The 21,910-nt window shown below is 42.6% G+C and overlaps 1 protein-coding gene across 10 annotated transcripts in view; it reads left to right on the top strand.

Annotated features, from left to right (window-relative positions):
• The window catches only part of MYO9A (myosin IXA), a 171,426-nt gene that overhangs the window by 21,466 nt on the left and 128,050 nt on the right, over window positions 1–21,910 (top strand). For all 10 annotated transcript variants that reach the window (XM_068204297.1, XM_068204295.1, XM_068204293.1 and 7 more), the window contains exon 2: window positions 9,973–10,894. In XM_068204297.1, the coding sequence (XP_068060398.1) occupies window positions 10,052–10,894 (843 nt within the window). In that variant the 5' untranslated portion in view covers window positions 9,973–10,051. The remainder of the gene's footprint in view (window positions 1–9,972; window positions 10,895–21,910) is intronic.

Here is a 21,910-nt window from a genome sequence, read left to right as displayed (position 1 = left end):
CTGGAGGCAGCCTGGGAGAGCTGGGGGTGCTCACCTGGACAAGAGAAGGCTCCAGGGACACCTCCGAGCCCCTTCTAGTGCCTGAAGGGGCTCCAGGAGAAGGACTTGGGACAGGGGAAGTATTTCAATTAAATACTTGATTAATTCCTGCTTTTTTTTTTGCTTCTCTGTCTGATATCAATGTTTTTAAAGAGCTACAAAGCCTGTGTTTCAGGTAGCTGCCAAGAACTATTTTTAGTGGAGCTCTCAGGTCTAATTCAAGAGATTTTTTTTTCAGTACTTCTTGCATTGTGAGGTGGCTTTTGTTTTTGGTTTCAAGTCCTGATGCTTTCAGAACACTCTTTCTCAAGTTTAAAAGCCACTCTTGTGTTGTGGCATTTGCCTGACAGTTTAATTTTCAGATAGAATATATTGGTTTGTGGTTCCTTTAAATCCAGCATCCTATTCCTGCTCTTGCTTGTAAATTATCATCATCTGTGGGATGAATATTTTTTATAAATATGGCCTTTAGAGGAAAAAGACAATTTTTTCTGTGAACTAGTTGCTGAAAGTCTTGTTTAAAGTATGACTCATCCTGTTTGGTGTTTGTTTTGGTTTTGGAGTTTTTTTGGTTTTTTTCCCTTTGTAAGGTAACTAAGCCAGATCTGGCAGTACGGTTTTAATATTCTTTTCCCTTTGATCTTCAACAGCATAATTCTTAGTGTTCTAAGATCTATTCCTTGTGCCGCATGGGCTGGGCAGAGAATCTTGTAGGTTACTACGAGCCTCAAATCAGTCTCTGGATAATAGAATCTTGCTCCTGCATGGACCAGGAGGCTTTCATGTTGGTGCTACAGAATTTTCAGTTGCTCTACATTGAAAAGAAACACTAATTTTGGAGGATTTTGAGCTGCTTGGTTTAAAGGAGTGGTCTGTATGGTCTGGCTACAGACATCAAATCCCTAAAATATATCAATTCTTTTTAAGTTATTTATATTATTCTGATAAAGTCTTTAGATTATTAAATATCACTAAGCTGTTTGAGACACTGAACATGGAGAGGAGACAGATAACAAATGGCATCACCTCTTACTTAATGTGAAACTAAATCCAGCCAGGAGCAGTCTCTTGATTTCCTGACGGCACTGCAGCTCCTGCTGCTGAGGGCTGACCTTCATTGAATGCAGAGAAGATGATTCTCTGTGGGGAAATGATTTCATCGCCCATGGAAAACGGGAAGGAGGTGCAAGGACGAGAGGCAGCTGAAGGGTGAAGTTAGTTGAGGATTGCCTTTGTTTAAGGAGGATTTAAAAGAATGAGGATGGGCTGGAGTGGAAGCTTTGGTTATTTTGTTGGGGAAATTCAGACTTGTAGCAGAAGAAACCAGCAGCTGCAGGGGCACATGATTCTGTAAGATCATGGACTCCCAAAAATAACTTTATTCCTGTTCAGATGCTTGAGAAAAGCTGGACTCTAGTGTCACTTAAGAAGTAGGAGACCGAGCTGAAAAACTGGAGAATTGGCCTTTTAAACTCTCATTCATTAACAGGTATGTTCTACCTAAAATGGGAAAACATGGGATTTGTCTGCTGCCCAGCCAGAGTTAATTCGTATGGTTCATTTTGATCTTGAACAGTAAATGTCCTATCAGGAGGAAAGTTGGAATTTTCTTGGCAGAAGAGAAAGCTCTTCTGCATTTGTGTTGGTAGGTCACAGGTAATAATTCTTGTGAAATGCAATAAAATTGTGTAGGGAACACTGGAAAATTTTATTTGAAATGGACTGTTTGGCAAAAAGTTTTCTGTGAGAAGGCTTTAAAACCATCCCTTCCTCACTATTGGTCATGGTCCATAATCCTCCATAAAATGAGGAAAGGGGGGAACATCAGTAACCACATTATTACATCTTCTCCTGGTGCTATTGCACTTAAATTTTACTTTACTCCTAAACTGAATTATCTTCTTCATAATAACTTCAAAGCTCCTAAGACTACAGGAAAAACATCTGACATTATAATTTTTTGACCAAGTATTCAGAAATAACATAGTGACATTCAATTATGTAAATTGTCCTTAAGTTTATATTTTTAGGGAAATACAGCGTAGGTATCGTCACTTCCATAGTGATTTAATGTTTATTTTCCTGTGTCTGTGTACTCCACAATAAGCAAGGCTGAGAGGTGTCTGTGTTTGTCTTGGCTTGTGCTGGAAGTGGGTTGAGTTTCCCAAGGACAGAGAATGTTGAGGAAGGATCCATGCTGAGGATCTATGGGAGGACATAATTCTTTAACCCAACAAAATCCTTTGGCATGGATCTATATACTGATATTTATCAGTATATTGATACATACAGTTGATCTAGATCAACATATATTTGTATGGCAATTTTCAAAATACTCTGCCATTTCATCATAAAGGTGAGAAATAACTTCTAGGTGATAACATATAAAAATAATTTTTTTTTAATGAGCTGCCCTTTATTTCTGTTATCTTTGGATACTTCCTAATGCAGCTATTTGGTGCATTTAGGTGCCAGCACAATGTGTTTGTGCAATTCTTGGTGCTTCTGTAAATCCTTCTGCCTTTTTCTCAGCTGTTATCTCAAGTGTGGTGCTTGTTGGAGCTGGAAGTGGTCCTGGAGTGCCTCCACATCCTTCAGCAAATTTCCTTTTCAGCACGGCAGTCTTCAGCCTGCTCCCACCACCTTCAGCAGTGCATTAAGAGGAGAAGGATCCCTTGATTTCCCCAGGTTTTGTTCTCTGAAGTTCTTGAGCTCCTCTAGGAAAAAGAAGCACCTTGTCCTTAACACAGGTGTACTTCCTGAGCTCTCAAAAGGTATTTTCTGCAGCTATTTTGGGGCTGGGAGATGCTCCTCAGTGTGAATTCCTTTAGCCTTTGGCAATGTTGCTTACACTTCATATCCGTCATTTTTATCAGCTTCAAAAATGTTTTTATTGTAAGGGCTGCTGGCTTTCAGGCTCTATATGTGAAATTTTAGCTGCAAACTAAAATATAAATAGCTGGGCACATGAATGTATAGCTAAAAGGGAGATCCTGAGTCCATTTACAGTTTCTGCAGCCGTCTCTGTGCTCACTGGCTCTGCTCTGTGCCTGCAGCAGTGTGGGATTTGACAGTGATCTGTGTTTTTGGGATATTAACTCTATCACTTTGTTTCCAGTCGGATTTCCACAGGCTGAACTGCTCTGTGTCCACCTGTGAAGAGCAAATCCAACCAGTCAAGTTGAAAATCTGATATTTTGGCTGTTCATGTGAACAGAATTGCTGTGTTGGTGAGGGATGCTCTGTCTGAAAATTTGTTGGAGCCTGGAGTTAATCCAGGAAAACCTGAAGGGGCTGTAAATGTAATTCTATCAGTTATAAAAGACAGATTTTTCTTGGTGTTTGGAACAGGGTTGTCCTACCTCTGGCCACTGATGACTTCATTAGTCATTAGAAGCAGCAAAACAAAATGTAGCAAGGATTTGTTTCCCTTCAGGACTCAGAACACTCAGGGTGCACCAGGCTCTTCCTTAGTCTCTGCCTTTTGGTTAATCCTTGCCATTCACTGACAGTTCTCATTAGCCATATAGGGAATATGGGAGCAGCAAATTAACTTAAACTTAAATGGTGCTACCATTGCAGCCTGAGAGAGGATCCAACGATTCCTTTTGTTTCTTTAAATTCTATTTTTTATATTACAATTTTGTTGGTTTCTAGCAAAAAAAGCCAAGGGAGCAACTGGAGGATCCTATTCTCTATGCAGGGGGATGTTTTGGGAGAAGAGAAGTGCTTCCATAAGTCATGATTCAGTGACTCAAATCTGAAGCTCAAGAAAGAGGAACAGTCCAGGGCAGGATTTTCTTTGCACCACTTACTTGGGTTTCCCAGCATCAAGCAGAGATGCTGTGGCAGAAGTGAAGACAGAAGTCACTTCTCCCATGCAGCTATCCCAGTCAAGACCTCACCAAGCCTTTTTGTAGTTTCTTTATTTAATTTTCATTTCTTTGGCACCACAGATGATGAATCTGTGCCTTTGGTAGTATGTCCAGCTGGTGAGGCAGGAGTCATGCAGGCATGAGGTTCATTCACTGCTTAGCCCAGGTTAATTCCTAGGATGCTGACTCGTTCCCTACACAGAAAGTGCTTTGACCTCAAGGGAAAGAATAAGTGATTGTGCTCTTATTCACATCCTAATTCAGCTCCTCCTTCATCAGAAACGGTTGTAACATGTTAGGAGTAACTAATTTCACAAGAGCTTTTCTTGTAATTTTTTTTTAGTTTTATTTTTTTGTTTGTTTGTTTTTGTTTGGGGTTTTTGAAGGTTGTTTGTTTTTGTGGTTGGTTTGTTTGTTTGTTAGGATTTTGGCATTTTTTTCTTCCCATTTTGTCTCAGCTGAACGGTCTGGTAGAAACGGAGAGATTTCCACAGGAGATGCATCAGCAAGAATGTGATGGATAGCAACATCCTCACCACCTCCAGTTTCTAGAAGAGGAACCACTGAGTTGTTGTCATACCATAGGGAAATGCCTAAACCTCAAGACAAGGTGATTGCAGGCTCTGGAAGGGATTATTGTGCACTGAGGTGCTTTTTGTATTCATGGACTTCTTAATATCTGTGTCTGATTAAAGTATGGGGGAACCAAGCCCATCTCTGAAAGAGAGGAGGAAACACCTTTGGTGCTCAGCAAGGAGCTCCCAGGTGCCAAACTGAACTTCAAGTGTTATCCTCCACTACAGAAGTGAACAGACAAGGAGGTGACAGAGTTACTCAGGGCAAACCAGTGTGATATGACTTGTCTCCAATTTTTCAGGTCATGGAAGAAGCTACAGATCTCAGAAACAACTTAGAGAACCTATTTTAGTTCCAGTGTGTGTAACTGTAGGTCTTTGGGCACAATTTACCTAGGTGAGCTGTGTCACTGCTTCTTTTGTGTTCTGGGAATCCCCCTCGGAGGCTGAGTAGGCATCTCTGGCTGTACAGGTATCTTTACTTCCAGAAAAATTCCCTTCTGCTCGAGGCAGGATGGTTGACACTGTCCAAGGGTTAACACTCCTTTCATTATGGCTCTTGATAATAACAGCCAAACCCCAGTTTACAAATCTCACGTGGACTGAGGACATCGAGGAGGTTTAACTCAAAATCTCTTGGGTTTGCAGAAAGTGAAAGGACACCATATTTTTATGTTCACTCACATTTGCCTTGAACTCTGAGCAATACAAAGCAGGTTTAGCAAAGGAGAATAATTTCTTTCTTTCAAAGGAATTGTGACCAAATGGAGAATTTTAAGGGGAGAGGAAAGAAGCCCCTGAAACAGTCAGCTGTGTCATTGGGATGTTGCTGCCAGTGTCTGTGTGTCTTTGCTGTTGGTGCCTGCAGGGTTTTGTTTTGGCTCAGAACCCAGCAGGGTCCTGTGTTACTGCAGAGCCTCTGAGAATGTGTCCTCACTTCTGCTTTCATTTTCTGTTCTAATTTAAGTTTTCTCACTGCTTTGGCATCTTGCTTAGGTACCTCAGTCCAAATAAACTGCTCTGAAAATCAGCCAAAAGACCTTCCTTCTGTATGTGGACAATCCTGGAGTGCTAATGGGTATATTTTTCCCCATCCAAGCTTATCATCCTTTAAGAAGTAAATTTGAATTGTGATTACAAATCAAGTTGAAGACATCCCTGCTCATTGCAGGAGGGTTGGACTAGATGACCTTTAAAGGTCTCTTCCAAAACAAACCATTCCAAGATCTCTGTAATGCTTCCAAATCTCAATTTTCCTGTGATAGAACTTTCATTCCTTTGGATGAAAATGATTTGCATAAATCTGTGTTTTGGGTACCACCTCTCCTGTACACGCGATTCTTTGAGAGTGGCCCACATAGGTAATTAACTGACAATAATTACGTTTCTCTCCCATTGGCAAGCAGTAGGAAGAGAAAAACACAGTGTCCATGGAAAAGGAAGATGATAAAATAAGAGGGTTAAGTGTTATGTAGATTCTGAAAGGAACTGACATGTGAAAAGCTGCAGTGATAACCAAGATGTTGAGCTTCCACCTGGGTATTCCTCCTGTGTGTAGCTGGCACAGATGTGTCAGTCTGGTGTCAGTTTTGATATCACCAAGGTATTATTTTGGGTACCAGCAGCACGAGGCTGTTGGCTGCTACAGGAGAAACATCTTGTGCCCACAGATTCAGATTAAGCAGTGAAGTGTGTTTAGATTGGCAGCCAGGAATTACTGCCCTGCACGGTGTGTTGGGAGGTGCTGGTAGATGGACAAGAAACAAACCAGACCCTGAGCATTGGGAATGGGGAGAAAGTTTCCCTGTTTCTGTAGTCCCTTGCCAGGTTAGGGGATGTTATAATAAACTCAGTGAACTTTGCTTCCAGAATTGCCCCTTTAGCAGCCTCAATGCTGACACTGATCCCTGTTTTTTCCAAATCATTCGGTATTTGGCAAACTCTGCACATGATTTCAGGCTTTAGCTGTCACAGATTATTTATGCCGGGTTTGGATGCTTCCAGTGGACAGTTGGTTTTGGATTTTTGCCACGTGCTGCTAATGCTGTCCCTGAAAATGAATGTATTGAGGCTGGTCTTTTTGAATGTGTATTAAAATGTGATCATATAGCAAAAGATCACATACAATGTACAAATCAACTAATATTTACGTGTTTAGTTTCTGTACAAAGCCTAATTGGCAAACAAAGTTTTAATCTTTTTTCTGTCAACCTGCTAATAATCAGATGATTATTGTCAGTTTTATCAGAATCCTTTGAGCCTTCCCCTTGGAAATAGTAATTGATTTTATTATGTAGGAGAACCCAAGTAAAATGTCAGTGAATGCAGGTAATATAATTAATTTGTAACCATGTTTGGAGATTGCTCAATTTTACTACACCAACATAGTTTTATTTTCAACATAAAAAACCACAAAGTCAGCATTCAGGATTAATTTGAGAAGAATCTTCATTCAAACATAGAAAATGGAAAAGTATGTAGAAAATTTTAGGCTGAAAGTATATGGTCAGAGGGCTGGAGCCAGGCTGGGAGAGCTGGGGGTGCTCACCTGGAGAGGAGAAGGCTCCAGGGAAACCTCAGAGCCCCTGCCGGGGCCTAAAGGGGCTCCAGGAGAGCTGGAGAGGGACTGGGGACAAGGGATGGAGGGACAGGACAAGGGGGGAACAGTTTTAAACTAAAAAGGAGATATTTAGATTGGATGTTAGGCAGAAGTTTTTTCCTGTGAGGGTGGGGAGGCCCTGGCACAGGTTGCCCAGAGCAGCTGTGGCTGTCCCACCCCAGAAGTGTTCCAGGCCAGGTTGGATGGGACCTGGGGCATCCTGTTCTAGTGGAAAGTGTCTCTGCCCATGGCAGGGGTGGAATGAGATGGGCTTTAAAACCTCTTCCAGCTCACACCATTCCATGATTCTGTGTTGACTTCAAATGCCATAAATGTTTCCTTTCATAGGTGTGCAGAGTCCATGAATTTTTGGCCAGAGTGTTCCCAGGAGTTTGCAATAGGCAAAAATGTATAAATGAAATGTAGCATCATTTTTATATGTTCACCTGTAAATGTAAGCATGTAGTAACTCGAAAGGCCTTCAATTAAAGTAGTGCATAGAGCAAGTATTAATGGGTGACACAATACAAACTTTGTGACATTCTTTTCATTATCCCATTTAATTTTTTATGTCTAAATGCAAAAATATTAATTTTTCAAGTAATAAAACAGCTAATACAACAGCCTGCTGGAGTGGCTGTTGTTAGGAGAACCTTTCTCCCTGACGTATGCTAATTACCTTAGGGTGGATATTTCATTGCACTGTTTTCTCCAAAATGCTTTGGAAGAGCCGACTGCATGCACAAGGTGTGTGAGCCAGGGCTACAGGGATGCTGAGCCAGGGCCAGGCTCATGTGCAGCAGGACATGGGAGACCACAACCAATTAACTTCATTAACATTGCTTTGACCTCCCTCAACACTCCGAGCCATGTTTGAGGTTGTTACCAGTAAACCCTGTGGCACCCCTGGGATTTACAAGGCTCGAATTAACACCCCTTTGCTTTCTGATCTTGGAAGCTTCTGGTCTTTGAGTGGTTTTGTGGGAAGGACTTGGCTCTTCAATGTTCCGGAGTTGCTGAGGATTTCAGCATCTCCATGGAGTTCACGCTTGGCTTGGAACCCTGCTGGATTCAAGTTGTTTGGATGCAGAAGGCACAGGTGTTTGTTGTTACCAATTCCATGCAGAATAAACATCTCTAGAGATGTTTGGATGGGTGGGGTGGAGTGGCCTAGTGCTTTATAGTGTATTTATTGAGTGTGCCAGGAGGAAGGAGGCAAGGTCAGTTTGCTCAATGTAAGCAACTTAAAGTCCTGTTTGCACTTCTCACGTGAGTCAGCAGTCTTGGATACGCTCTGATAACATCAATGAAAGTAGCCAGTCCTCTTGGCCTCAGCTTTGAAGTAAAGTCTGGGTGAGGAAATACTGAGCTTAAGTATATTGGGGGGGTTGTTTGCCCCTTCTTGATGAAAAGCTGATGCTGGAGTTGCAGAGCTACACAAAGCAAGCGCAACCCAGCACTTCCCTGACATCATCCCTGTTGCATCTGTGCCTGTAGTAAAGCCATAGGAAAGCAGTTGGAACACTTCCCAGCATATAATGTATGTCCTGCTACCAAGCAATGCACCATGAATCTCTGCCAGATGTGTTTCACTGGGATATATTAATTTCTGCGCTTTGAAGTGCGCGTGGCTGGGGATAATATACTTAATGAAATATTGGAGCAAGAAACAATACAGCATAAAATAGTGCTGTTCATTTGAGGGCCTCAGAATTGAAACAATCCTCCAAATCCCAGCCTTGGAGTGGATGTAGAAGATGAGGATGGCTCTACTTGGACTGAAGGTCCTGGATCTGGAAACTTGGGGGAGACTGCAGGAACAGGGTGACCAGTGAAATGTTTTCCCTGAATTCTCTTGCCAGCATCAAATATGTGAAGTTCCATAAACCTGTTGTGGGCTTTGACTTCATGGTTTTTTTACCCTTCTTGAGCATTTTGTTGATGCCAGGAGGGAACTGTCCTAGTTGTGAGGTCTTGCTGTAGTGGGGCAGTGCTCAATGAAAAGCTCAATATTACAAATAACATTAGGATGTGCATCATGTAACCTTTAATCTGTACAAAGTGTCACTGCCACCTGATTGCCCAGATCCTGGTTCTGAGGGTCCTGTTTTTCTCCCTAGTTCCCTTTTGTCTTTCTCTTGGAATAACTCTTAACATCTTCCAGGGCAGTTTGGAGTTTGCTAGAACTGGTGGAGAACTGTGGCCCTTTAACTCTGAATTTGTTTTTATCTGGGGCTGCTGGTGGTGTGTTATCTTCTTGTAGTGATGAAGTTTAAGAAATCAGCTGCACTTCTGATGTTTCATTGCCAGAGATATGGGTTTGTTTGGTTTTAAGCAGTACAAGAGAAATAAAAAGTGCAGTGTAGGCAGCAAAGGAATTGGTTGCAGTAACTCGTATCCAGTGTGAGAGATGGAAATCTCTGAAAAAAGGGTGACTTGTTAGGGGAAAAAGTGATGCTGATTAAATCATCATGGGTTCAAAATCTCCTGGACAGGAAGGAAAGGAGTTTATCTCCTCTTCACTGGCACAGGATTGTGGAAAAATGCATCTGTAGGAAGGGCCACGTGTGCAGGGGAAGGTGATGGTTATTTTGTTTTAGCAGCTAAAGTTTGTGAGTGCTGAGTGCCATGCATCCATGAGGTTGATTCAGGAGGTCGTCTTGTGTGTTGCTCACAAAATTTTCACTGAAAATCAGAGGGTGTTTCTGATACCTCAGATTGGGGGCAAAATTAGCACAAGCTTGAGGTGCTGTGGGAGTTATATCTGAGTAGGGGGAGCCTGTGTTGTGTGTGTAGTGTTTGGGTGTTGAATACCTTTATCTGCTACAGCTTTGGGGTATTTGTAGGATAACACCTAACTGGTTTTACTTTGTTTTTTTTTCAGCCTTGCTAACATGATGACCTGACAAGATACAGCACAGTCCTGACTATGCAGCACAGGGACTGATGGGAAAGGATCCAATATGAGTGTAAATGATGTTGGAGGCAGACGACGCTTTGAGGATAGCGAGTACACGCTGCACATCTACCCCGGGAGCATCGCCGAGGGGACAATCTACTGCCCCATCACTGCCAGGAAAACATCCACGGCCGCCGAGGTGATTGATTCTCTCATCAACAAACTCCAGCTCGAGAAAACAAAATGTTACGTGTTGGCCGAAGTGAAGGAGTTTGGAGGGGAGGAATGGATCCTCAACCCCACGGACTGCCCGGTGCAGCGCATGATGCTGTGGCCGCGCATGGCGCTGGAGAACCGCATCAGCGGCGAGGATTATCGCTTCCTGCTGCGGGAGAAGAACCTGGATGGCTCTATCCACTATGGGAGCCTGCAGTCCTGGCTGCGGGTGACGGAGGAGCGGCGCAGGATGGTGGAGCGGGGCTTCCTCCCCCAGCCCCAGCAGAAGGACTACGATGACTTGTGTGGTTTGCCTGACCTGAACGAGAAAACGCTCCTGGAAAATCTCAGAAACCGCTTCAAGCAGGAAAAAATCTACACCTATGTTGGCAGCATCCTCATTGTTATTAATCCCTTCAAGTTCCTACCTATTTATAACCCTAAGTATGTGAAGATGTACGATAACCATCAGCTGGGGAAGCTGGAGCCCCACATTTACGCTGTGGCAGATGTGGCTTACCATGCTATGCTCCAGAGGAAGAAGAACCAGTGCATCGTGATTTCAGGAGAGAGTGGCTCAGGAAAGACACAGAGCACCAACTTTCTGATTCATCACCTCACCGCCCTCAGCCAGAAGGGATTTGCCAGTGGAGTAGAACAGATTATTCTTGGAGCTGGCCCAGTGCTTGAGGTAAGATGGAAACGATACTAGTGTGGAAATGTTTTAACGGTGAAAAAAAAACAAACCTGAGTAGTTGGGATTTTATTGTGACATTTAACTCTGCAGTTATCTGCTAAATACTGATTATAAAGTGACAACAGTGTTAGCAAAGAGAGAAGGTTGTGTTTCCACCTGTATTACCTGCTTCCAAAAAAAAGAGGATAAAAACAAAAATATAGCAGATGGCTTCCTGCCAAATTTGTTAATGCTTTGTTTTCACTCAAGTGTTTCTCAATGCAAGTTTACCTCGGTGGTTTCTCAGTGGGAAAATGGAAATGGGAATTATCATTAGCAATTTTCTAGTTTATTGAAAAGGGAGTTCATTGCACTCCCTTTGTATTGATAATATTGTATTGATAATAATGTATTGATAATATTGTATTTATGGTGTTTCTGTGCAGTCAGCTTCTTTGAGCTGGGGAAGAAATCAAAGGTAACTTTCAAGGTCAAAATTGTGTTTTCTAACCATGAGTGCTTGATTTGGCCAGTTGCTGGTTACTTTGAGGACTCTTCCTGTGTATTAGAGATTAGATAAACTTGTCCATCAACTCTGAACTGGGATACCAGCATTCATTAATTAATTTGTCATGAGTTTGCCCCATAGTCTTTGAGATGGTTTTCCTTGGAATTGCTAGCTTTGCTGGTTACAATTTTGTTGCTTAAAGCCCATCTGCACACGGGTGATGTGTCAGCTTCAGCTGTGATATTGTCCTTGGAAGCCATGATACATGGAGGTGGTTTGGTGCCTGCATCCTCTCTCTCTTCCCTCCCTCTCCCACTCCAGAGTTGATGAGAAAACATCAGACCAGGCTCCCATAATTAATGGTGGTTACTGTGGTGACCCACGTTGGTGACCACATTAATTTCAGAAAACTGGTATGAAGACTGTTGCATTCCACCTCCAGTCCTGTTATTCTACTTGCAGTCCTGTTATTTCTTTGAAACACTTCCATGCTCTTGAGGTTTTGATAGGATGCTTAATGTGTCATGTTGGACAAAGGTCATTTTGTAGTTCTCTATAGCAGTGTCAGAGGGAGCATCTCTGTCTAGGTTAGATTTCTGGAGCTGGGGAAGAGAGATCTCTCTGAAAGGGAAGGTAAAAGGAAGTTTGGGGAATTGTGTTTTTTCTTAGATTCTACTTTTCTCAGGAATAGGTTGTCTATTTGCTTGGCTGTTGGATGGAGAGAGGCATCACAAATGGTTTACTGGGAATCCTGCTCTGGTGGTGGCCACTTACTTCTTCTGGGAACCATTCACAGAATGGTTTGGGTTGGAAGGGATCATCCCATTCCACCCCCTGCCATGGGCAGCAACACCTTCCTCTCTTCCAGGTTGCTCCAAGCCCCGTCCAACCTGGCCTGGAACACTTCCAGGAATGGTGCTTGGAGCTTCTCTGCACAACCTGTGCCAGGGCCTCTCCACCATCACAGGGAAGAATTCCGTCCTAATTTTTAATAATCTTTTCCTTTAAAAAGCAGCTTTGTAGTTCCTCTCCTTGGTTCCCTTTCCTCTAGATGAGGTTGCTCAAAGCCCCGGTGTCTGGCAAGTTGTGTGTGTTGGGATGAGGTGGAGGGCAGGGATGCACTCCAGCCTTTTGTTTTCCTTTCGCAAGATCTGCAGCTGTTTTTGAGGGAAAAAAATCCTGAATCATATCTGTTATATTTTTTTTTGCTGTTGGAACAGAAGTTTGCATTCCTTCGCTCCGGCAGCTGGACGGCTGCTGTTGTGCTGTGTCTGCTTCCAGGCCTCTTGGAAAAAGTGGGGGTAATCCAGAATTTCTTCTGCTCTGCCAGCACTGGTCCCAAATAGTCACAAATCAGGCAGCCTGAAAGATAAAGTGGCTATATTTCTGCTTTTCCTTCTCTTTCTAGAATATCCCAAGAAAGGGATCTTCAGAGCAGAGCTTTGGGTTGCTTTGCTCTGCAAAGCATTTGCAGATTTGACCTTTTGAGTTGTGGTTGAAATAAATTGAATAAACTCTGGAAGTTTAGATGCCAAACTTTTGGGGATTTTTTTTTTCCTTCTTTTCCTTTGTTGTTCTTCTTTCCTCCAGACACCTTCTGCATTCCCTTTGCTTTCCCTTTGCATATTTAAGATCAGATTGTGTTCAGCTCAGGTTTGTCTTTCAGAGGCAGCAACACAGCTCTTTGTGCTGAGACTTCTGATTTAGGGAATGGAGCAACCAACAGCTCACTTGGACCTGTTGATCTCTTGCTCTGCTTGAAAAGTGTTTCTGGCAGGACAAGTGCATGGAACCTCCTGTTCCTGGGAATGCCTTTGCTGTCATGCTCACACAGCAGGAGCGGAAGTGGAGCAAAATTAAGATTTTTTTTTTTCCCTGCAGCTTCTCTGTTTTCCTAATTTACCTTTTTTGAACAGCTTCAGGCTATTGTTTGGGATTTTTTTTTTGTTGTTGTTGCATGAGATTCCTGAGTCTTGTCCAAATTGGACTTTTGGGGATGGCTGTCAAGACAAGCTGTTACTGCCCTCTAAACACGGTGACATCATTTACTAGTTGCACGTAGTTTGAGGTGTGTTCTGAGACCAGGCGTGTCCTTTTAAAGTGTATTTGCTGTAAATCCTATGGATTTTCTTTTTCCTCTGCTGGGATTTAATAGGAAAATTTTGTTGTAGTGGTGCTCTTTGGAATTGTTGCAATATGCTTCTTTTGGTGATAAATGATATTTTAAAATACTTGCATATTTATATATTTTTTAAAATAAATTACATTCCTTAAATACCATACTATTTTTTCCAATAAAAAGATCCAAAATTTTTAAAAAACAGGTGATTTTCTTTCTTTATATTTTTCCTCAGTTTCTCCCCATTTTCTTATAAAACACATTTTGCCCTGTAAGAGCTTGCTTCTTCAGCAGAGCTGAGCTTAGTAAAATTTTACACTCTGGCTCTTTAGTTTCAAGACCGAGCTTCTCAAAATCCGTAATTTTGTGTAGTTAATTGAGGAAGAGTTCCATGTGCTGCAATTCCATTCTGTTTCTGATTGACTCCATGCAATGCTTAAGGTGAAGATGACTTCTGCTCAGCTTGATCCTTCATCAGGAGCCCAGAGTGCCACACCTCAGCAAGGAAGGACTGGAGCCTGTGCAGAGAAGGGGCTGGAACACCAGGAGCAGCTGAGGAAGTTGGGGCAGCTCAGCCTGGAGAAAAGGAGGTTCAGGAGGGACCTTCTGGCTCTCCCCAGCTCCCTGATAGGAGGGGGCAGCTGGGGGAGGTCATGCTCTGCTCCCAGGGAACAAGGGAGAGGACAAGAGGAAATGGCCTCAAGATGTGCCAAGGGAGGTTTAGGTGGGAAACGTTTCTTCACATTGGAAAAGATGTGGCTGCCCCATCCCTGGAAGCATTCAGGGTTAGGTTGGAGAGGTTGAACAACCAGATCTAGTGGAAGGTGTTCCTGCCCAGGGTAGGGGGTTGGATTAGATGACCTTTGAAGTTCCCTTCCCATCCAAATCATGCCATAATTCAATTTGTGCTCTGCCTGGAAAACTGTGCTTTATCCCTGCAGGCATATTTTATCCCAGATCTAGGGAACTTGTTGATGTGAACTTGGAACAGTGTTTTAAAACCCTGTTTTCTCTTTAATTATATTAGCTAGAAACATCCAGATGAACTTTATGTTGGATTCCCATCTTGTTTTTATGGACTTTAACCCTTAGAGGTGGAATGTGGATGGGATCATCACCTTGTACTGGTACATGGTACAGCCTGTGAGCATCCTCCTCCATCCTCCTGAACCATGCTTCAGCTTTCCAATGAGCTCTGAATGCAAGTTAATTTATTACATTTTGCTAATTTCTTTTTCAATTCTGCATAAAACTGCAAAAGTAGGAAAATCCTCCCTGGCTCAGGTATGCCCAAAGGTTCTCAGACAGGTATTAGATGAACCTTGGTCTAAAGGAGTCTGTGTCAGATTATTTTACCATCGGTCCCTTTCTTGGCATCTCATTTGTCACAGGAGTACAGCCATAGCAGCTACACACAGCAGATGTGTTGTCTGAGCAGCTGTTTATTTGCCTTTTCAGACATCCCAGTGGGGATCTCTCAGTTGCTTAAAAAAAAAAAAACCAAGAGCTGTGTTCCTGGGAGAGGCCTCAGAGCACAGGCGGTGGCCAAGGGGAGCTGCTGCTGCCCTTCACAGCTGATGTGCATCTGCAGCATCTCTGCCAGAAAAAAAAGGAATTGATTGCTTGAATTGCTATGGAAAGAACTGCAGAGAGCTTTCTGTAGACATGGCCCTGCTATTTGCATTCCCAATGGTGGTGGTTTGCACAGGAACCTTAGGAACAGCAGCTGGAGTTGCTTTTTGGTTTCTGGAGCAATGTTGTGCAATGTGTGTGTTGTGGTTTTGTGGGGGAAGTCAGAGTTACCACCTTGAAGGCCTGGGAAGCTGAAAGCCTTTATTTTTTATTTCTTTAATCCTGATTATGGGGTTGTTAGAGGGAAATGCAGGCAGCATCTAGAAGATGTTGAATGTTATTTTCCAGGACTTTGTGCTCATGTGCAGGGTCCTCCCAGCTGAATTCAGCCCTGGCAGCTGGAGGTGCAGCCCTGCGAGGTGTGAGCAGAACGACTCCACACTGCTGGAATTGCAGTGGATGCTGCTGAATGTTTCCAGAGCCAAACAAAGAACCATTGAGTCGAGTTAAAAAAATCAATTAACTGGAATGATCAGGCGTGTCCTGGACTTCCAGGAGGTTCGGATAGCATTGGACAACATGGAGGGGCCAAAGCTCCCTGTGCCTGCGGCCTCTGCTGCTTCTCCTGTGTGTGCCAGACCTGGAGTTATCCTAAGTAGGACCCAGCTCCACTGGCAGATCCCACACTCCTAACTCCTGTACTGTGGAACCAGGATAAGGGGATACTTGATCCACATAGGAATTACGGTACCATTATTTGTCTGTGAGAAATAACATTTGCACATGGACCATATTCATATTTTTACCTGGAGCAATGCTAATGTGATGTAAACTTTGACTATATTACTTTTTTTTCCCTATTCCTACTTGGAACAGTATTAATGGGAGGTAACCACATTCCATTAAAATGGAGTTAACAAAAGAAAGTGGATTCTCTGATTCAGTTCACAATGTTCAGTTTCCAGTAGACTGATTTTTAAGTAATTGGCTTGTATTGTGTGGCTCTAAAAGTTTTATATCCAAAAAAAATGGATTTATATGATGGTGAGAGGGAAGATTTATTCTTCTGCTCATTATTCACTTTTGATCATTTTTAACCTATGATACGTGCAATTATCACCACTCTGCCATCTGAGTTTGGGGTAGGTGTGAATGTAGCAGCCAGGATTTTTCCCTCTGCATTCTTGCCTCCCCAGTGCCTGGAAAGGTTAGAGAGAGAGCACACACGGAGATTATCCAGCTGATGCCTAATGTGGGAAGAATTTGTGCAGGCCTGACACAAAGGACTCCCACAGCAAGGCTCAGGCACCAACTGCTTTTCACCAGTGCTTGCAAAATGCTGGGATTCTTCAGCTGGGGAGGTTTTACAGTTTCAGGCTCTGTATCAAATAGCATCTTGTTCATCTCATCCTTATTTCTGACACTGAATTATTCAATATTTTCACTGTAGAGTATTCCTGCCATATCCAGATGGGCTGCATCAGTGCCTGGGTCTAATATTGTTATTATTTTTCATTACATGCTATCTTCAGCAAATACTGTATTACTCCAAACTCCAGATTATTGCACTTGAATGACAAAATTGGTGTTTCTTCCCTGAGATGACAGTGGGGAGATGGATTTGTTATTAAAGCAGGTTTATATGGAGCTGCTTTTTCTCCGCCCTTAAGAATTAGGAGCTATTTTGTTTCCAGGAGGGAAATGCCTAATAAACCCCGCCCTTGTTGGGTGGAGTGCTCACCTTGCTAGACATCCTGACTTTATGGACCTCTAGATAGCCAGACTTTATGGATCACTAAGTATCAGGATCTCTGGCTATCCAGATTCTATAAATATTTATGTATCTATACAAAATAACCCTGAGTCTGAGCCTGGCAGGGACCACATGTTCATGCAAACTGAGATGATGCTCAGTATTATATGGTATTGGAGAACAATTTACTTTCTAATACCATTTTGTAAATATCTTTCTCTGTCTTATTCAATCAGTGTGTCCGTTATTTGGGTTTGTATTCAGCTTTTCTGGTAAAACTTGAATATCAAGGTGCACATTTAACAAAACATGAAGGAAGGGCCCATTTTCTGACATCTTATTTTTCCTTTTTCTCTCTATTTAACAAATGCTGTAATTATAATGTAGCACTTTGATAAATAATGTTTTCAATCAACGATCATGTTGCTGCTGTTCAGTAAGACTTCCATGAAGACTTAATAACCAAGACAAGGACTTTTTATCCCTAATATGCATAGTTAATACAGCACCATGTTTTTCTAGTCATGGAGTGAGGAGTTAATGCCTTAGTAGGGATTTTGTTTCTTCCCCCTCCCCCTTCTCCCCGTCAATATACAGATTTTTTTTTTTTTTTGTGGTTTTTTTTTTTTTTTTTTTTTTTTTTTTTTTGTTTGTTTTTTGTTTTCAGGAGCATTTACTGAGACCCTTTTGACTTTTCTCGTGGCTGGGTAGCCTGTATTGGAATTGACACGCTGGGCTGGGTGCTGGGTGGATGCCAGGTGGGTGCTGTGCTGCAGCCCTTGGTGGGGAACAGAAGAGCCTGGGAACAAGGAGCATTTGTAGGATGGGGACTACACCCAGCTTTGGTGGTAATTTGACAAATTTGGGCTTTTTAACAGTTTCTGCCATGCCTGTGGCTTTTCTGGGCCCGGAATGAGAGTGCTGTCCCCTAAACACCTCTGGGAAAGCATTTGGGTTTGCTGCCTCAGGAGGAAATCCCTCTCCTGACATCTCAATGACAAAGTGTCCTACTGAGCTCAGAAATTGTATCCCAAGGTAGCAGATACGATTTTCTGACTCTGTCCTCCAGATCTTCAAGGGAGAGAGGTTCCCCCTCCTTGTTTATAGGGCAAGAATTGCCACTTGTAACAATAAATTGTTATTGCCACTAATTTTATAGGGTGGGGGACAGAGAAAAGTGTGGTTAGTTATGGCAGGGACCACAGTGGTCACCTGGTCCCACCTCCCAGGCTGGGCTGTTCCAAAACACAGGGCACAGGATTGTGTCCAGACAGCTCTGGAATATCTCCAGTGAGGAAGACTCCACAGCCTCTCTGGACAATGTGTCCAGTGCTTGGTCTCTGCATAGTGAAAAAGTTCTGCCTCCTGTCCAGGTGGAACTTCCTGGGCTCAGTCCCTACCTGTTCCTCTGGTGCCATTGCTGGGCCCTGGAGCAGAACCTGGCCCTGCTCTGGCCCTTCCTGCACACAGGGACACACAGGGCTGAGGGCTTCTCTCCAGGCTGAAAACTCAGCCCCCTCAGCTTCTCCTTGGTAGGGAGATGCTCCAGGCCCTTCCTCATCTCTGCAGCCTCTGCTGGACCTGCTCCACTCTCCACAGCTCCCAGGAGGGTGCAGCCTGGTGGGGGTTGAGCTGTGCTCCCCAGAAATGAGGGACAGGACAAGAGGACATTGTCTTAAGCTACCTCAAGGGAGATTCAGGTTGGACAATAGGAAGAAGTTCTTTACAGAAGGTGTGATTAGGCATTGGTATAGGTTGCCCAGGAAGGTGGTGTCTCCATCTCTGAAGGTGTTGAAGGAATGACTGAACATGGCACTCAGTGCTATGGTCTGGTTGACAAGGTGGTGATCACAGGTTGGATTTGATGATCTCAGAGGTCTTTTCCAATCTCAATGATTCCATGATTCTGTGATAACTACAGCTCTGCAGTGATGCAATATGTACATCTTTCCCCATATGATTCCTATGGGAATAGAGATGTCAGTGCATTCACTGAGGAGTGTGATGACGGTCATCGTTTAGGGTCGTCACTGAAAATGCCTCAACCCAGGAATTGCTGGGATGGGCGTTGTTGTCCACCTCTTCTACAGCAGGTGGATTGTGTTTTGTTGTTTCAACATCTTAAGGATATAAAGGGGTTTAGCCAAGTGCCTCCTGATTTGCCCCAATGGCTTTGCCAAATCCAAGAGGAAGCAGTTAAAAGAAGTAAGGCACTTCAGGGAGGTAGAGGCAGGGAGCTGCTCCGATTTGTTTGCTGTTTAAGGTTAAATATTACGTAGAGATTAAGTTAAAGCTCGGTGGAGGGCAGTGGAGCAATCCTCTCCCAATCCCACGTTGCACAAGTCTTGCAGGAGCTCATGGCAGCAATTCAGGGTAGGCAAATAAAATCATTGTTTGCCATGTTTGCAGAAGGGATCTGCCTTAACGGCAGCAGCAGATTGCAGCTCCCTTCTATTCCCTTAATTAAGATGGATGAGGAATAAATGTTGTGCCAGACAGTTGAGCCTTTGGCTTTGTCACTATGATTGGGGATTTGGACTTCTCCGGGCAGAGGCTGCGATAGGGAAGATGAAAGGACAAGCAGAATCTGAAGAGTTTAAAACAGTGGAGACCTTTTGTAGATCATTTATTTTCAACATATAAAGTATAAAAAAGAAATTATGTCCATTTTGCATCAGCGAGTTAACAAAGCTCTCTCTCCCTGGGTAGTTGGTGTCCCACCATCGCTCCCTGCTCCCATGAAGCCTTGAGCTGAAGGGAAGCACCTCCTGTTTGGGAGTGGAGAGCCACGGAGAGCCAGGTCTTCCTCCTGTCCAGCAAGGATCTCTGCACCACCACAGATGAAGGCCTCACCTCAACCTTACCCCAGCCCTGGGAGGACTTGAGGCAGGGCAGGATAAGACTTGCCTGCTAGTCCCACTGCTTGTAGGCAACTGTAGCTCAGGGATCTCCTAAATTGGCACAATCTTCATCTAATAAATCTGAATGGGTCTTTTTGGGCTCAGCTTCACTAACAATGGCCATAAGGAAAGCCATAATAGAGGAAAAGATCTAAGACTCTAAAAAGCTTTTAATATGGATTATGAGTCAAAATAATTAAAAATTTAGCACAGCACAGGGCAAATCAGGATTGTTGGCTGTTATGAAAAACATAATTTATAGTTATAGAACATATATATATGTGTATATATATACTTTTAAAAAAAAGTGAAAAGGAAGAGTTGAGCAATTTCTACCCATAATGTAATTTTAAAAATTTTTTTTTTTTTTTTGTTAGTGTTGTCCAGATCCACATTATTCTTATTTGAAAGGAGGAAATAAGAACAAAAGAACGCGACTCCTATGTACTGACTTTGTGGTAGAGACCAAAGATTTACTGATTGTCCCCAAACAGGCAGATTTACTTAAGGTTTTTAATTGGGTGAAAAATCTTAGCCAAGGATCTCTGTGAAGGATAACAAAGGAGAATGAAAGCAGCTGGGTAAAAATACTCATGTCCAACATAAGGATAAAATGTTTATACTTAATTTGCTTTATCACTGAGGAAATCAAAACTTTTTTTTTGAGAAACAACAGGTTTGAGGAGCAAAGTTTTGGTTTGGTGGGTTTGTTGGGAGCTGTCTCACAACTGTTTGTTGCTTGAGTGCTATCCAAAGCAGAGCAGATCCAGACTTCAGTAAAACATCCGATGTACTTGGAGAAGAAATAGAAAAGAAATAAATGAAGAAACAAAGGAAAAAGAGACAAAGCAGATTTCATAACACAAAATCCTTTTTTGAAGAATTAGTGCTTTCTCAGGATTCCAAATATTCTACATACAGCCTGGTAGGTATGAGGAGTAGTCCTGAGTCTCTCCTGTGGGAAATTGTGGGTTCAGTTAAGGGTTTTCTTCTTATATGTACAAACTGAATTATCCTTTAATGAAGGAGATTTGGAAAATAGTCCTGAAGAGCAGAATATGCACTATTTTTTTATTGTTCAGCAAATACAGGTAGAGTGGTTTCCATCTGATGGAGATGGGGAAGATTTGGTGCTGTATCCTTAAAACAACCTTCTCTACAAGGCTCATATCCACTTCTGCATTGAAAGGGAACTTTGCAAACTTTGGAAATACACTTTTCTGGTTTAGTTTAAGGCTCTGAAAAATGTGGAGTTGGAGACATCGGAGTTTGTCTTTATCTCCAAGGCTACGGCGGCGGAGCTGGCGATGCTCGGAGGAATGTGTTTGAATTATTAGGCTGAACTCTGCATTTCTGGGCCAGAGTGTTCCTGGTATTTGGAGGCCTCTGGGATAGAGGTAACCTTGCCAGCAGGTCATAAATTTGAGCCAGGTTTTTTTTACCTTAGTCAGGAAATTCATGCTGGAGCTTTTCTTAAGCCAGGATTCGCAGTGATCTAATCCCAGCCTGCTGCCAAACCCGACCTGAGAGTTGTTTTCTGGCGTTTCGTTGCCGTCTCTTTGTTTTGTCCATCGTGTCCCGGATCACTCGATTTCCCCTGCTCGGTGCTTTTTGCCAGAGCTGTTAATCAGGAGTGGATGACTGCACACAATCAGCCTGCAAAAGCCTCGCTGCTCGTTGTGGGTGGTGGCCAGCACCAGGATGTGCTATCCAGGGAAAATTATAATGAGCAGTTCATTTTAGTTTCTCCAAATAAGCACTAGAGGAAAACCTGCCATGGGATTTTGGAAGTTTTGGGACACTTCATACATAAGCAGGTAGAAATCTGGATTGCAGGTGTCATATCAAAATCAAATAAATAAATAACTACAACAACAAAGTGTATAATAATGTGTTAATATCTCCTACACTTATAATAATAAAATACATTAGTATCTCCTATAATACTGACATAGATATTAATTATATGAATACACACACAAATCTGCATTGCAGGTGTCACATACAAGTCCAAAATAATGTATATTATAATATCTGCCATAATAATATATGTAATAATAATGTAATTACATATATACACACACCCCAATCTGCATTGCAGGTGACTCAAAATAGTCCAAATTTATATATATATTAATATGTCCTGTAATCATCTATCTAATAGCAATATATTTATATA

Source organism: Anomalospiza imberbis, chromosome 13 (assembly GCF_031753505.1).
Source record: "Anomalospiza imberbis isolate Cuckoo-Finch-1a 21T00152 chromosome 13, ASM3175350v1, whole genome shotgun sequence".
Lineage (NCBI taxonomy): Eukaryota > Metazoa > Chordata > Aves > Passeriformes > Viduidae > Anomalospiza > Anomalospiza imberbis.
Note: the sequence above shows the minus strand (reverse complement) of the source record. Positions and strands in the feature narration are given on the sequence as shown.